We start from the raw sequence: 12,832 nt of genomic DNA on the forward strand, positions 1-12,832 counted from the left end.
CGAAAATAATTAAAACAGTATCATCAATCCAAGTTCCCACGGGTGATAAAATATGCCGATTTGATCAGTAGAAATATATGTCGAACTTTGTTCTGGACGAGTATCGGTAACTTGACGAAGAGATGGGCGGAGGGATATGATGACGAAACATGAGAAAAAACATAGTCACGTGTTTCCTTGTTTACTGTATAGCTAGGACCATAGACACATATCGGTAGAGTTATAGATATACACCCGTAGACTCAGAGAGTTCTGTCTGTCATGCAATCTATCGATTGCGCAAATAACGGATCCTTAACACATTGGCTGATCACGGAAGTATTGGTTGATGGCGCAGCGGCACGGGTTAGGGTCAGGCAGCGCGATCGACAGATCTTTGCGCAAATAACAAATCCATTATTTGCGCAGCCCAATCGGTGGATCGCGTAAATCGAGCAAACGCGTTTTACATGTCAGTGCACCGGAGCCGTACTTTGCGTGGTCGCCATCTTGGATGGGTCTCTAGCTCGCTTCTCGTGCATTGTTTACAAGTTTTAAATGATCGTTACACACTATTTTTTCCAACGAATTTTTACGTATTTAGTTTTTTACGAACTCCAGACACATAGTTATGATACAAGATAGTTTGATACGTAAAACAAGTTTTTCATTCTGTGGACAAAAAATGTGTAAGTACAATTAAACACCCTAATGGACTAAGACCCATCCAATATGGCGGCGAGACTATCCCTGCAAACGCTCTGTGCGCCTTCTTATTGACACTGGCATTGATGTTTATAAGTCTTTGTAAGAAAATTCAATATGCAGCAATGTAAATAATAGGTTTCTTTATTCAGTTCATACATTATACAAAATACAACGTGTTTATAGGACTATGTCATTAAATATCACCATGTGAAGGTTTGTTCTTCTGTCACTGAATAATAAAAAAGTCATATTGCTGTGTAAATGACACACTTTCGCTTGTCTGTATCCTATGCTTCCAAGTTACAAGTGATACAGTTTACATGCGTTTCCTCCCATAGTCCGAAAACATGTGTTTGGATTAAATGGTGACCCTAATCAACATATAAACAATTTATGAATAAGTAATATTACTTACATTCACACACAAAAATGAAAGGATGCAGGTGGGATCTTGAAAAAGTGAATGAAACATATAAAACTGCCAAAAAAACAGAGAAACCCCAATAAAAAAAACAAATACAACAAAACCCATGTGGGTAAACAGAAACATTTTGACTAAACACAGATTGGTCAATTTGATCAAATACAAACTGCAGAATCAAGGTGAGATAAAGTCACTGGTTAGATCACAGAAGACATTTTGTTGTAAACAGCCGCACTGCCAGGAAAATGCTCTCCCACTTATATTTTCTCATTTGGGTCCAGAGCCAATTTCTGAAGGAGACAGAGAAAAACTAGTGTGGAATTCAGGCGGCCGGGCTGGAGCGAGTGTTCAGAATCACAGAACACACGAGAGGCAGAGGAACGAGACACCCTGGAGGCGGAGGGTTACCAGGAGGAAGCGGGAGAGAGGCTCCAGGGCCTACCTGCCTGGGTCCACTGTCCAGAATCCACCCCAGCCGCCTGGTAAAGGAGCGCTGGGGGGGGACAGGGGCTCCGTCCCCGGGTGCTAGGACAGAAGGGTGTCAATACCTGCTGGGGTTAAGACCATGGCCTGCAGCAGGTCAGACAGAGAGATGATTCCCTTCACCACGTCGGCTCGGTCCACCAGGACCAGCCGATGGACCTGGAAGGAGGAGAAACGAGATGAGCTGCTGTTGTTCTGTGGTCCGGTGACGGAGGAGGAACCGTGACGTACTTCAGCCTGCACTATGCGGTCTATGACGGTTTCCAACGTCTCATCGGGATAACACTTGAGCACACCCTCCACGTAGCAGGAGCGCCGGCGGACGGCCTCCTGCATCGTCATGTCCAGATTGTTGTACGTCTTCTGGGCGGCGAGATTCTGCCAACAAACAAACAAACAAACAAACAAACGCCTCTGTGTGTGTATTTCCAGATCTCAGCTGTGAGAACACCAGACTTGTCCTTTCCACTCACAATGACGTCGAATCTTGAATAGAGCGCCACCACTTTGTCTGGAACACAAAGCAGCGGCTGCAGAGATGGAAAGCGAATGAAGGGTGTGTGTTTCACAAAGACCTCTACCTTGCTGGTCCACCACCGGCAGTGCAGACACCCGCCTCTCCACGAATATGGAGAGGGCGTCGTACAGCGACGCCGTCTGCCGGACGGTGGCGACGTTCCTGAACGTGCCGATGCCGAGCTCCTGCACGCGTCTCCGTACGAACGCAGGCCGGGGCACCCGTTTCCCCTGGCAACAGGCAGACGGCAGAGCTGAAGAACGGCGGCACGCGACGGTCCGAGCAACACGACGGGCCGGCGCTCACAAATATGTGCAGGAACTTGAGGATCCTCTTGTGGGTCAGGATGTGCAGGACGTTCCCAGACTCCGGATCGATGACGGGCAGCCGGTGGATTTTATATCTGAGTAAGGAATAGATGGCTTCAAAGAGGCTGGAGGGAGAAGAGAGCCGATGAGTACGCAAACGGCGTTAAAGGAGTAGGACGACAGGCGGGTGTGACTCGGCCTCACCTGGCCTCGGGAGAAATGCTGACGAGGAAGTGATTGGAATACTGTAAGTAGACGTCTGGACAGAAGAAGAGAGAAGAGCTCAAGTGGAAGTCGGCCGAGACGACGCCACTCGTCTGTGCCGGCTCTTTACTTTGCCGTGATTCACCTCTCCAGGTTTCGATCTTGTGACTCTCCAGCTCGTACATCTGCACCTTCCAAAGCAACGTCAACACATGAGTCACCGCGGCAACAACAGCAAGGATGAAATGAGGGCGGGGCACGTTCATCCTTCCACAAGAGTGACATTTGTGTGCTTTTATTGCTCTCTGTGGATTATAATGAGAAGACAATGACTCATTTGTAACATGAGCAGTCGAATAGGTGGCTTCCATGATTGCATGATTGAATTCTAAAAACAAATCAAGTGTCAGCGATCGACACTAAAGAACCCAAACTTACATGTACATACTTCTAATGTGTAGTTTTTGCGTATTCACACTCACCATGGGAGACTTATAATAGCAGTGGAGTATGTTGATGAAATCTGTAATCGTCAGCATCCCTGTGACGGAAAAGGAGTCGTTTTAACTCTAACATTCTAATCTTCAGCGGCGGTGCGACCGACTCCTCGTCTTACCCACAAATCTCTGCAGCTTGGCGTCCCAGAGCGGTGCGGCCCTCAAGCCGTTTGCCACCAGAGCAAAAAAGGCCTTTTTCACCTGTTGGGCGGCAGAATAATCCACCGAAAGTGAAGCTTTTCATGAAAACAAGAGAGGTGCAGCATCTTGTGTGTGTGTGTGTGTGTGTGTGTGTGCACGGCAGCCTCACCTGCAGTGTGGTGTCAAATATGACCAGCTTGCAGCTGGTTGGAATGGCGTCGTAACAGCGGTGAGTCTTCATGAAGTTCATGTAGACGGTGGCGTCGGCCTCTGGGGAGGAGCGGCAGCAGCTGGTTTCAGCCTCGCCTGAGCAGGAGCAGATTTAGACTCGGACATATTTGCACACATGCACAGCAGAGAGCAGCATGTAGGTTCCATCTGAGTCCCACACGGCCGTACTTCTGACAACTGTACCTCGTTCCTGCAGTTCTGCCTTCTTTCCTCTTGACGACACCTGAAACACAACAAGCACCACATTCTGCACGTTCAGCTTAAAGTCCTCAAACCGTCATGTTTCCTACGTCACCTGTGAAGGAGGCTCCATGATCCTGTGGTGTGTCCATGAAGAGGTTGTTTTCAGAGCAGCAGACGGTGGGTTTGTTACCCTTGGGTCTATATTAGGAGCTCTGGAGTGGTATGTGTCAGGCCAAGGAGGGGCGGGGCCAAAGGAGCTGGCGGGGGTCCAATGGGAGGGCAGCGACGTCACGGCTCCACCAGAACCTGGCGTCGGTGCTCCTCTCTGAGGAATCTCTTCATCTCTGGGGAATCGAAACGTGGCTGATGTTTCACTCGCTTCTCAAGACACAAAGTGAAAGTATTCCGATGGGTGAGGAAGTTTAAAGACCAACACAAGTATTTCAGAAAGATCCAGCAGGGTGGCGGTATCATCAGACTGTGGAGCTGCCGGCTTTAAAACATGAACAGAATAATGAAGTCAGACTGTTAACGGGACGTTTCAGGTGAAAAATGAGTTTGAGCTCTGATCCAGCAGCTCAGGACAAAATGTGGATTGTGAAATGACATAAATATACATGGAAACGTTTGAGAATACTGGGAAGTGAGTGAAATAATGGATCGTCTGTATTTGAGGCGTCAGAGCTTCTGCTGCGTCACAAGAGAAGCTATGAAGAGTCAGTAGAGCAGAAGTCAAGGCCGACGCTCTGAAGTCCCAACGTTCCAGGCGAGACGTGAAACAGTCCAGATAAAGAACGACAGAACTCACTTCTCTCAAAGAAAGGCGTCGTTTATTAATCCCAGGTTGTTGTTTTTCCCTATATATACTTTTTCTTTACAATATTTGCACTTTACATCATGTACAAAATGACGGGACGCGGGGCTGCAGAGTGTATCAAATCCAGATGCTGAAATCGAGCCGTCAATTATAAAGGAAGTGTCCATGTGTAACGGCGTACGTAAAAATAACCTCCAGTTGTTCTTCCAAATTCACCATAAATACAAAACCGATCAGAAACCCCAGAACTGCAAAGAAACAATCTTATTTGGCCGACACCCTGTGGAAGTAAAGTGGCTTTCAGGTGACGTGGCGGTGAGGAGTTTGTTTGTGTGACGAGTTTCTGTCAAACCACCTGCTCGTGTTTGACTTCCTTCAAATTCAGTGCTTGTAACGTGCGAGTGAACAACGTCTGATGTAAACCTTAAGCTGGACACAAGTAAGCAAGAAAACAAAAAAAAGCAAATGTGCAGGAGCCGAAGTTGGTCTGTAAAGAGAGAGACCCCCTGTGGAGCCGCCGCTTCTCCAACACCGAACCACAACTGCAAAGAAAACAAACTAAATGATCTGCAAATCGCTAGCGATTATCGCTGCAGGGGATTAATTGCACACTATGGCATCTTCTGGTAGCTCCGCCTCCTTTCGCTCCTGCACTCTCAGGCCTGGAGAAGAAGAAGTTGGAAGGTTGCTGGTTGAACTTCCCGGGGAGCAGCGTCTCTAGCCAGGCACCAGCACAGCCTGCAGTCTGTCCAGCGGCAGCAGCGACTCCAGGTGGCAGGGCCGCGGCGGCACGGGGGGGAGCGCCGCCGCCAGCAGGGGGGACGACCACCCGGACGCCGCCTGGTGGTGGGAGGGGCCCTGGACGGGCAGCGTGGAGGCGTTCCGGAGCTCGCACTGCAGGGAGGGCAGCGCGGCGAGGCAGGCGGGGCAGATGAAGGAGGCGGCGGACCAGGACTCCGTCTCGGGGTGGATGTGACCCACGGAGGCGAGCAGCGACCCCCACAGACACAACACCGACGTGGGGGCCGGGGCCGCCGGGGGGCTCAGCCTCTGCTGCTGCTGGCCGCCGCTCTGAGTCTTCACACTCTTGTTGGCCAGGACGCAGCAGGGGAGGCGGTGGGCGGCGGCGTGTTGCTGTACGGCGGGGGTCTGCAGGGGGGCCAGGGGGGCGGCGCCAGGGAGCAGCGAGTGTCCACTTCTGGAGAGGCTGAGTTGGTGCATCACGGCGCTGGTGGCGATCAGACCGGCCACACCGGTGAGATAGACCAGGCCTAGCATGCAGGACACCTGCGGGAGCAGAGGGGGGGGGCGTGTCATGAGCTCGGCCAATCACGAGGCAGAGCCTCATAAAAGCAGACAAACACCTTGATGACGTGCTGATAGACGGCCGCCAGGGCGCGAGACCAGGCAGAATGCTCCAGGAGCACGCTCAGGTCAGTGTAGGTGAACCAGCCGCGCCTCATCCCCTGTCGCTCCGCGATGCTGGAAGACAAGACGCAGCCGTCACACCGGAGTGACGACGGCGAGTTCCGAGAGCAACAGAGACGATGGCGTGCCCCCCCCACCCCCTGCTCCCACCCCCCCTTGCTCACACACCTGGACTCCAGCTGGCTTAGTATGTCGAAGAAGTCGTCTGGCTCCGTGAAGAGGCTCCACTCCTGCAGAGATCAGAAGGAGCTTGAAGCAAACACACATATGCACACACTACAGATACACACACAGACACACACACACTTACAATGGCGTTCAGGAACTTCATCTCCAGGTCGTTGACAGTTTGGACGTCCAGCTTGCCGGCGGTTCCCCACTCGTCGTTGAACACCTCCTCCTCTTCTCCTTCGTCGTACAAGTACTTGCTGGCAACCATCTGAAGGGAAACCCAGCCAATTAAAAGACGCCTGCCGCTAATACACAACGACGGGCTGAACACGAACCATGGAGATCAGGAAGAGGTCGGAGGAGGAGATCTTCTGCAGGTATTCAGGGTTTCTGTGTCGCAGCCTTTCGATGTACACCAGAGCCAGCATCATGGCGCACGGCGAGATGCAGGACTCCCTGAACAACAACACATCCCATGTGACGACTCCAGAGGACAGTTTGTTGTGCAGCTAAAGTGTATTTCTCAGTACAAACCTGGCAACGTGAGCGGCATACTTCTTCTGGAGCTTTCTGATGGGACTCGGGGCAGACTTCTGGAAGATCTCAACGGCTATATCTGGAAATCAAGTGAGTTAAAGAGGTGATTGTGATTTTATTCACACTCATAAGAGTAACTAGGGGATGTGAATCACTCACTAGAATGTTAAACAGCCTCAAATCACTGGAGTCATCTAACACTATATTTAAATTAAACAGCAAAGCAGAAAACTAGAAACTGTTGAAAGCAGCTTATCAGCCTCTCCTTGATAATAAAAAGAAAGCAGCTCAAAATCATGCTAAATAAACAGTTTTAATCAGCATTAGTGATGACAGGAGCCACACTAATTCTTTGCTTGTGTTTTAGTCTTGATGATCCAAACATCACAATAATGGCTGGAAAATGGAATCAAATCATCTTGTTATCTGATGACATGAATTGCTGCGTTTCCACAACTTTAAACACGTTCTGGATCCTTGTTTTGTTGAGTTTTTCTGGTGTTAAAAGAAAAAAAGTCCTGCTGAGTGTCACCTGTTACTGGGCAGGACAGGGCCTCCAGAGACACGTCTCTGTCCAGGCCATAATACAGTCTCTTTCTCACTCGTTCCGTCAGCTTCTGGTGTCCAGGGAGAAACTGTGGAAACAATAAACCAAATTTGGTCACGTCACGTAAACTAACATGTGTTTTTATTATGATATGAAGCTTGAGACTGAGATGCTAAGTCGGCTATCGCGAGGCCTTGAGTGCTAAAAACAACTCCAGCTCACAAAATATCTAATGTCGCTGACACTTTTTGACAGTTACACACTAAAGACAACAGTTTAGACGAACATTTAGCTTCGAGGTTGAAGAGTTGACCTCATCGACGTGAAGCTAAGCTAACTTAGCCTAGCATCCGGTTTGTTGTCATCTCGGAAACGTACCGTGAACTCCTGGAAGTCGGAAAACTGAAAGGTCTTCTCGTTGAATAAAGCCTTGAAATCCATGTCGACTATAGATTAAACATTAGTCCCGGGATTATTGTGGGAATAAGACGAGTATTTGGCCTGGCCTGCCCGCCCGTGTGTGAGTGCGTGTTGACGCCCTGTCTGCTGCCCGTGTACACTGGGACACCGAGTTCCCGCGGAGAGTAACTCTTCCGGCCACCAGGGGACGCAGCGCGCTCAGTTATGCCCCCTGCAACAGCGCACCCTGGTGGCCATCTGAAATCAAGTAAAAAGGAAAAAAAAAATAATAATAATTAAAAGAATTCAGAGGAAAATGGGAAATAAAGAGAAAAAGCGACATCTCATGCTTTTGGAGTTTGATTTTATTGAGTTATATCCGGTAAGGTACAGATTTCTCCTGTTTCAACTGTTTACTCTCGTCTTACGTTTTTTTTCGGACCAATTTCAATCACCCTCCCAAACTTTGTTTTTTCACCTCTCTTGGTCTATTAATAGCCTTACCGTACCATCATTTCTGACCAATTTCCATCACTTTCCCAATTTTTCATATTTTCACTTATTTTGCCATACCCGGCCTTACGTTTGTTATTTTTTTTTGGACAAATGACTTTTAAGTTCCCCAAATTTGTCATTTTCACCCCAATAAGCCTTTTAATAGCCTTACTATAGTCTTACCATCATTTCTCACCCATTTCCATCACGTTCCCAATCTTTCACATTTTCACTTATTTTGCCATACCCGGCCTTACGTTTTTTTTTTTTTGGACAAATGACTTTTAAGTTCCCCAAATTTGTCATTTTCACCCCAATAAGCCTTTTAATAGCCTTACTATAGTCTTACCATCTTGTCTGACCCATTTCCATCACTTTCCTAATTTTTCATATTTTTACTTATTTTGCCATACGTTTGCCATGTTTTTTTTTTTTGGACAAATGACTGTAAAGTTCCCAAAATGTGTCATTTTCACCCCAATAAGCCTTTTAATAGCCTTACTATAGTCTTACCATCATTTCTCACCAATTTCCATCACGTTCCCAATTTTTCATATTTTCACTTATTTTGCCATACCCGGCCTTACGTGTTTTTTTTTGGACAAATGAATGTAAAGTTCCCAAAATTTGTCATTTTCACCCCAATAAGCCTTTTAATAGCCTTACTATAGTCTTACCATCAATTCTGACCCATTTCCATCACGTTCCCAATTTTTCATATTTTCACTTATTTTGCCATACCCGGCCTTACGTTTTTTTTTTTTGGACAAATGACTTAAGTTCCCCAAATTTGTCATTTTCACCCCAATAAGCCTTTTAATAGCCTTACTATAGTCTTACCATCTTGTCTGACCCATTTCCATCACTTTCCCAATTTTTCATATTTTTACTTATTTTGCCATACCCGGCCTTACGTTTTTTTTTTTGGACAAATGACTGTAAAGTTCCCAAAATGTGTCATTTTCACCCCAATAAGCCTTTTAATAGCCTTACTATAGTCTTACCATCATTTCTCACCAATTTCCATCACTTTCACAATTTTTCATATTTTTACTTATTTTGCCATACCCGGCCTTACGTTGGTTTTTTTTGGACAAATGACTTAAGTTCCCCAAATTTGTCATTTTCACCCCAATAAGCCTTTTAATAGCCTTACTATAGTCTTACCACCATGTCTGACCCATTTCCATCACTTTCCCAATATTTCATATTTTGACTTATTTTGCCATACGTTTTTTTTTTTTGGACAAATGACTGTAAAGTTCCCAAAATGTGTCATTTTCACCCCAATAAGCCTTTTAATAGCCTTACTATAGTCTTACCATCAATTCTGACCCATTTCCATCACTTTCCCAATTTTTCATATTTTTACTTATTTTGCCATACGTTTGACTTACGTTTTTTTTTTTTTGGGACAAATGACTGTAAAGTTCCCAAAATGTGTCATTTTCACCCCAATAAGCCTTTTAATAGCCTTACTATAGTCTTACCATCATTTCTCACCAATTTCCATCACTTTCACAATATTTCATATTTTGACTTATTTTGCCATACCCGGCCTTACGTTTTTTTTTTTTGGACAAATGACTGTAAAGTTCCCAAAATGTGTCATTTTCACCCCAATAAGCCTTTTAATAGCCTTACTATAGCCTTACCATCAATTCTGACCCATTTCCATCACGTTCCCAATTTTTCACATTTTCACTTATTTTGCCATACCCGGCCTTACGTTGTTGTTTTTTTGGACAAATGATTTTTAAGTTCCCCAAATTTGTCATTTTCACCCCAATAAGCCTTTTAATAGCCTTACTATAGTCTTACCATCTTGTCTGACCCATTTCCATCACTTTCCTAATTTTTCATATTTTTACTTATTTTGCCATACGTTTGCCATGTTTTTTTTTTTTGGACAAATGACTGTAAAGTTCCCAAAATGTGTCATTTTCACCCCAATAAGCCTTTTAATAGCCTTACTATAGTCTTACCATCATTTCTCACCAATTTCCATCACGTTCCCAATTTTTCATATTTTCACTTATTTTGCCATACCCGGCCTTACGTGTTTTTTTTTGGACAAATGAATGTAAAGTTCCCAAAATTTGTCATTTTCACCCCAATAAGCCTTTTAATAGCCTTACTATAGTCTTACCATCAATTCTGACCCATTTCCATCACGTTCCCAATTTTTCATATTTTCACTTATTTTGCCATACCCGGCCTTACGTTTTTTTTTTTTGGACAAATGACTTAAGTTCCCCAAATTTGTCATTTTCACCCCAATAAGCCTTTTAATAGCCTTACTATAGTCTTACCATCTTGTCTGACCCATTTCCATCACTTTCCCAATTTTTCATATTTTTACTTATTTTGCCATACCCGGCCTTACGTTTTTTTTTTTGGACAAATGACTGTAAAGTTCCCAAAATGTGTCATTTTCACCCCAATAAGCCTTTTAATAGCCTTACTATAGTCTTACCATCATTTCTCACCAATTTCCATCACTTTCACAATTTTTCATATTTTTACTTATTTTGCCATACCCGGCCTTACGTTGGTTTTTTTTGGACAAATGACTTAAGTTCCCCAAATTTGTCATTTTCACCCCAATAAGCCTTTTAATAGCCTTACTATAGTCTTACCACCATGTCTGACCCATTTCCATCACTTTCCCAATATTTCATATTTTGACTTATTTTGCCATACGTTTTTTTTTTTTGGACAAATGACTGTAAAGTTCCCAAAATGTGTCATTTTCACCCCAATAAGCCTTTTAATAGCCTTACTATAGTCTTACCATCAATTCTGACCCATTTCCATCACTTTCCCAATTTTTCATATTTTTACTTATTTTGCCATACGTTTGACTTACGTTTTTTTTTTTTTGGGACAAATGACTGTAAAGTTCCCAAAATGTGTCATTTTCACCCCAATAAGCCTTTTAATAGCCTTACTATAGTCTTACCATCATTTCTCACCAATTTCCATCACTTTCACAATATTTCATATTTTGACTTATTTTGCCATACCCGGCCTTACGTTTTTTTTTTTTGGACAAATGACTGTAAAGTTCCCAAAATGTGTCATTTTCACCCCAATAAGCCTTTTAATAGCCTTACTATAGCCTTACCATCAATTCTGACCCATTTCCATCACGTTCCCAATTTTTCACATTTTCACTTATTTTGCCATACCCGGCCTTACGTTGTTGTTTTTTTGGACAAATGATTTTTAAGTTCCCCAAATTTGTCATTTTCACCCCAATAAGCCTTTTAATAGCCTTACTATAGTCTTACCATCTTGTCTGACCCATTTCCATCACGTTCCCAATTTTTCATATTTTTACTTATTTTGCCATACCCGGCCTTACGTTTTTTTTTTTTGGACAAATGACTTAAGTTCCCCAAATGTGTCATTTTCACCCCAATAAGCCTTTTAATAGCCTTACTATAGTCTTACCATCATTTCTCACCAATTTCCATCACTTTCACAATTTTTCATATTTTTACTTATTTTGCCATACCCGGCCTTACGTTTTTTTTTTTTGGACCAATGACTGTAAAGTTCCCAAAATGTGTCATTTTCACCCCAATAAGCCTTTTAATAGCCTTACTATAGTCTTACCATCATTTCTCACCAATTTCCATCACTTTCCCAATTTTTCATATTTTCACTTATTTTGCCATACCCGGCCTTACGTTTTTTTTTTTTTTTTGGACAAATGACTGTAAAGTTCCCAAAATTTGTCATTTTCACCCCAATAAGCCTTTTAATAGCCTTACTATAGTCTTACCATCAATTCTGACCCATTTCCATCACGTTCCCAATTTTTCATATTTTCACTTATTTTGCCATACCCGGCCTTACGTTTTTTTTTTTGGACAAATGACTGTAAAGTTCCCAAAATTTGTCATTTTCACCCCAATAAGCCTTTTAATAGCCTTACTATAGTCTTACCATCTTGTCTGACCCATTTCCATCACGTTCCCAATTTTTCATATTTTTACTTATTTTGCCATACCCGGCCTTACGTTTTTTTTTTTGGACAAATGACTGTAAAGTTCCCAAAATGTGTCATTTTCACCCCAATAAGCCTTTTAATAGCCTTACTATAGTCTTACCATCATTTCTCACCAATTTCCATCACTTTCACAATTTTTCATATTTTTACTTATTTTGCCATACCCGGCCTTACGTTGGTTTTTTTTGGACAAATGACTTAAGTTCCCCAAATTTGTCATTTTCACCCCAATAAGCCTTTTAATAGCCTTACTATAGTCTTACCACCATGTCTGACCCATTTCCATCACTTTCCCAATATTTCATATTTTGACTTATTTTGCCATACGTTTTTTTTTTTGGACAAATGACTGTAAAGTTCCCAAAATGTGTCATTTTCACCCCAATAAGCCTTTTAATAGCCTTACTATAGTCTTACCATCAATTCTGACCCATTTCCATCACTTTCCCAATTTTTCATATTTTTACTTATTTTGCCATACGTTTGACTTACGTTTTTTTTTTTTTGGGACAAATGACTGTAAAGTTCCCAAAATGTGTCATTTTCACCCCAATAAGCCTTTTAATAGCCTTACTATAGTCTTACCATCATTTCTCACCAATTTCCATCACTTTCACAATATTTCATATTTTGACTTATTTTGCCATACCCGGCCTTACGTTTTTTTTTTTTGGACAAATGACTGTAAAGTTCCCAAAATGTGTCATTTTCACCCCAATAAGCCTTTTAATAGCCTTACTATAGC

General features: G+C 43.7%; 2 protein-coding genes across 9 annotated transcripts; both read right to left on the reverse strand.

Moving 5' to 3' along the window:
• Positions 1 to 865: 865 nt before the first annotated feature.
• On the reverse strand, positions 866 to 3,850 carry prkag3a (protein kinase, AMP-activated, gamma 3a non-catalytic subunit). 8 transcript variants are annotated; one of them, XM_080519987.1, is made up of 13 exons: positions 3,788 to 3,841; positions 3,661 to 3,715; positions 3,431 to 3,567; positions 3,240 to 3,321; positions 3,106 to 3,164; positions 2,769 to 2,928; positions 2,624 to 2,678; positions 2,418 to 2,544; positions 2,176 to 2,341; positions 2,068 to 2,105; positions 1,826 to 1,972; positions 1,660 to 1,753; positions 866 to 1,401 (listed from the first exon to the last, which is right to left on the reverse strand). In XM_080519987.1, the coding sequence occupies exons 1-13, from the start codon at positions 3,803 to 3,805 to the stop codon at positions 1,379 to 1,381; spliced, it is 1,161 nt and encodes a 386-aa protein (XP_080376113.1). In that variant the 5' UTR covers positions 3,806 to 3,841; the 3' UTR covers positions 866 to 1,378. The 8 variants fall into 8 exon arrangements, with proteins under 8 accessions (XP_080376113.1, XP_080376114.1, XP_080376120.1 ...); XM_080519988.1 differs by having other exon boundaries at positions 866 to 1,753; positions 3,676 to 3,715; positions 3,788 to 3,850; XM_080519994.1 differs by having other exon boundaries at positions 866 to 1,753; positions 2,769 to 2,808.
• Positions 3,851 to 4,489: 639 nt separating this feature from the next.
• cnppd1 (cyclin Pas1/PHO80 domain containing 1) lies at positions 4,490 to 7,728 on the reverse strand. Its single transcript, XM_080519549.1, has 8 exons — positions 7,554 to 7,728; positions 7,161 to 7,263; positions 6,626 to 6,707; positions 6,427 to 6,547; positions 6,231 to 6,359; positions 6,089 to 6,150; positions 5,857 to 5,974; positions 4,490 to 5,779 (listed from the first exon to the last, which is right to left on the reverse strand). The coding sequence occupies exons 1-8, from the start codon at positions 7,614 to 7,616 to the stop codon at positions 5,210 to 5,212; spliced, it is 1,248 nt and encodes a 415-aa protein (XP_080375675.1). The 5' UTR covers positions 7,617 to 7,728; the 3' UTR covers positions 4,490 to 5,209.
• Positions 7,729 to 12,832: the final 5,104 nt, after the last annotated feature.

Source organism: Blennius ocellaris (genome assembly GCF_963422515.1).
Source record: "Blennius ocellaris genome assembly, chromosome: 24".
In the NCBI taxonomy this organism is placed as follows: domain Eukaryota; kingdom Metazoa; phylum Chordata; class Actinopteri; order Blenniiformes; family Blenniidae; genus Blennius; species Blennius ocellaris.

Coding starts and splice junctions, on each gene's coding strand:
- prkag3a (XM_080519987.1), bottom strand. Junction 3,165..3,239: donor CAAGCTGCAGAGATTTGTGG/GTAAGACGAGGA, acceptor TTTCCGTCACAG/GGATGCTGACGATTACAGAT. Junction 2,679..2,768: donor CAAGATCGAAACCTGGAGAG/GTGAATCACGGC, acceptor TCTTCTGTCCAG/ACGTCTACTTACAGTATTCC.
- cnppd1 (XM_080519549.1), bottom strand. CDS start 7,616: ATGGATTTCAAGGCTTTATTCAACGAGAAGACCTTTCAGTTTTCCGAC. Junction 6,708..7,160: donor CCTGTCCTGCCCAGTAACAG/GTGACACTCAGC, acceptor CTTGATTTCCAG/ATATAGCCGTTGAGATCTTC. Junction 6,360..6,426: donor ACCTCTTCCTGATCTCCATG/GTTCGTGTTCAG, acceptor GTTTCCCTTCAG/ATGGTTGCCAGCAAGTACTT.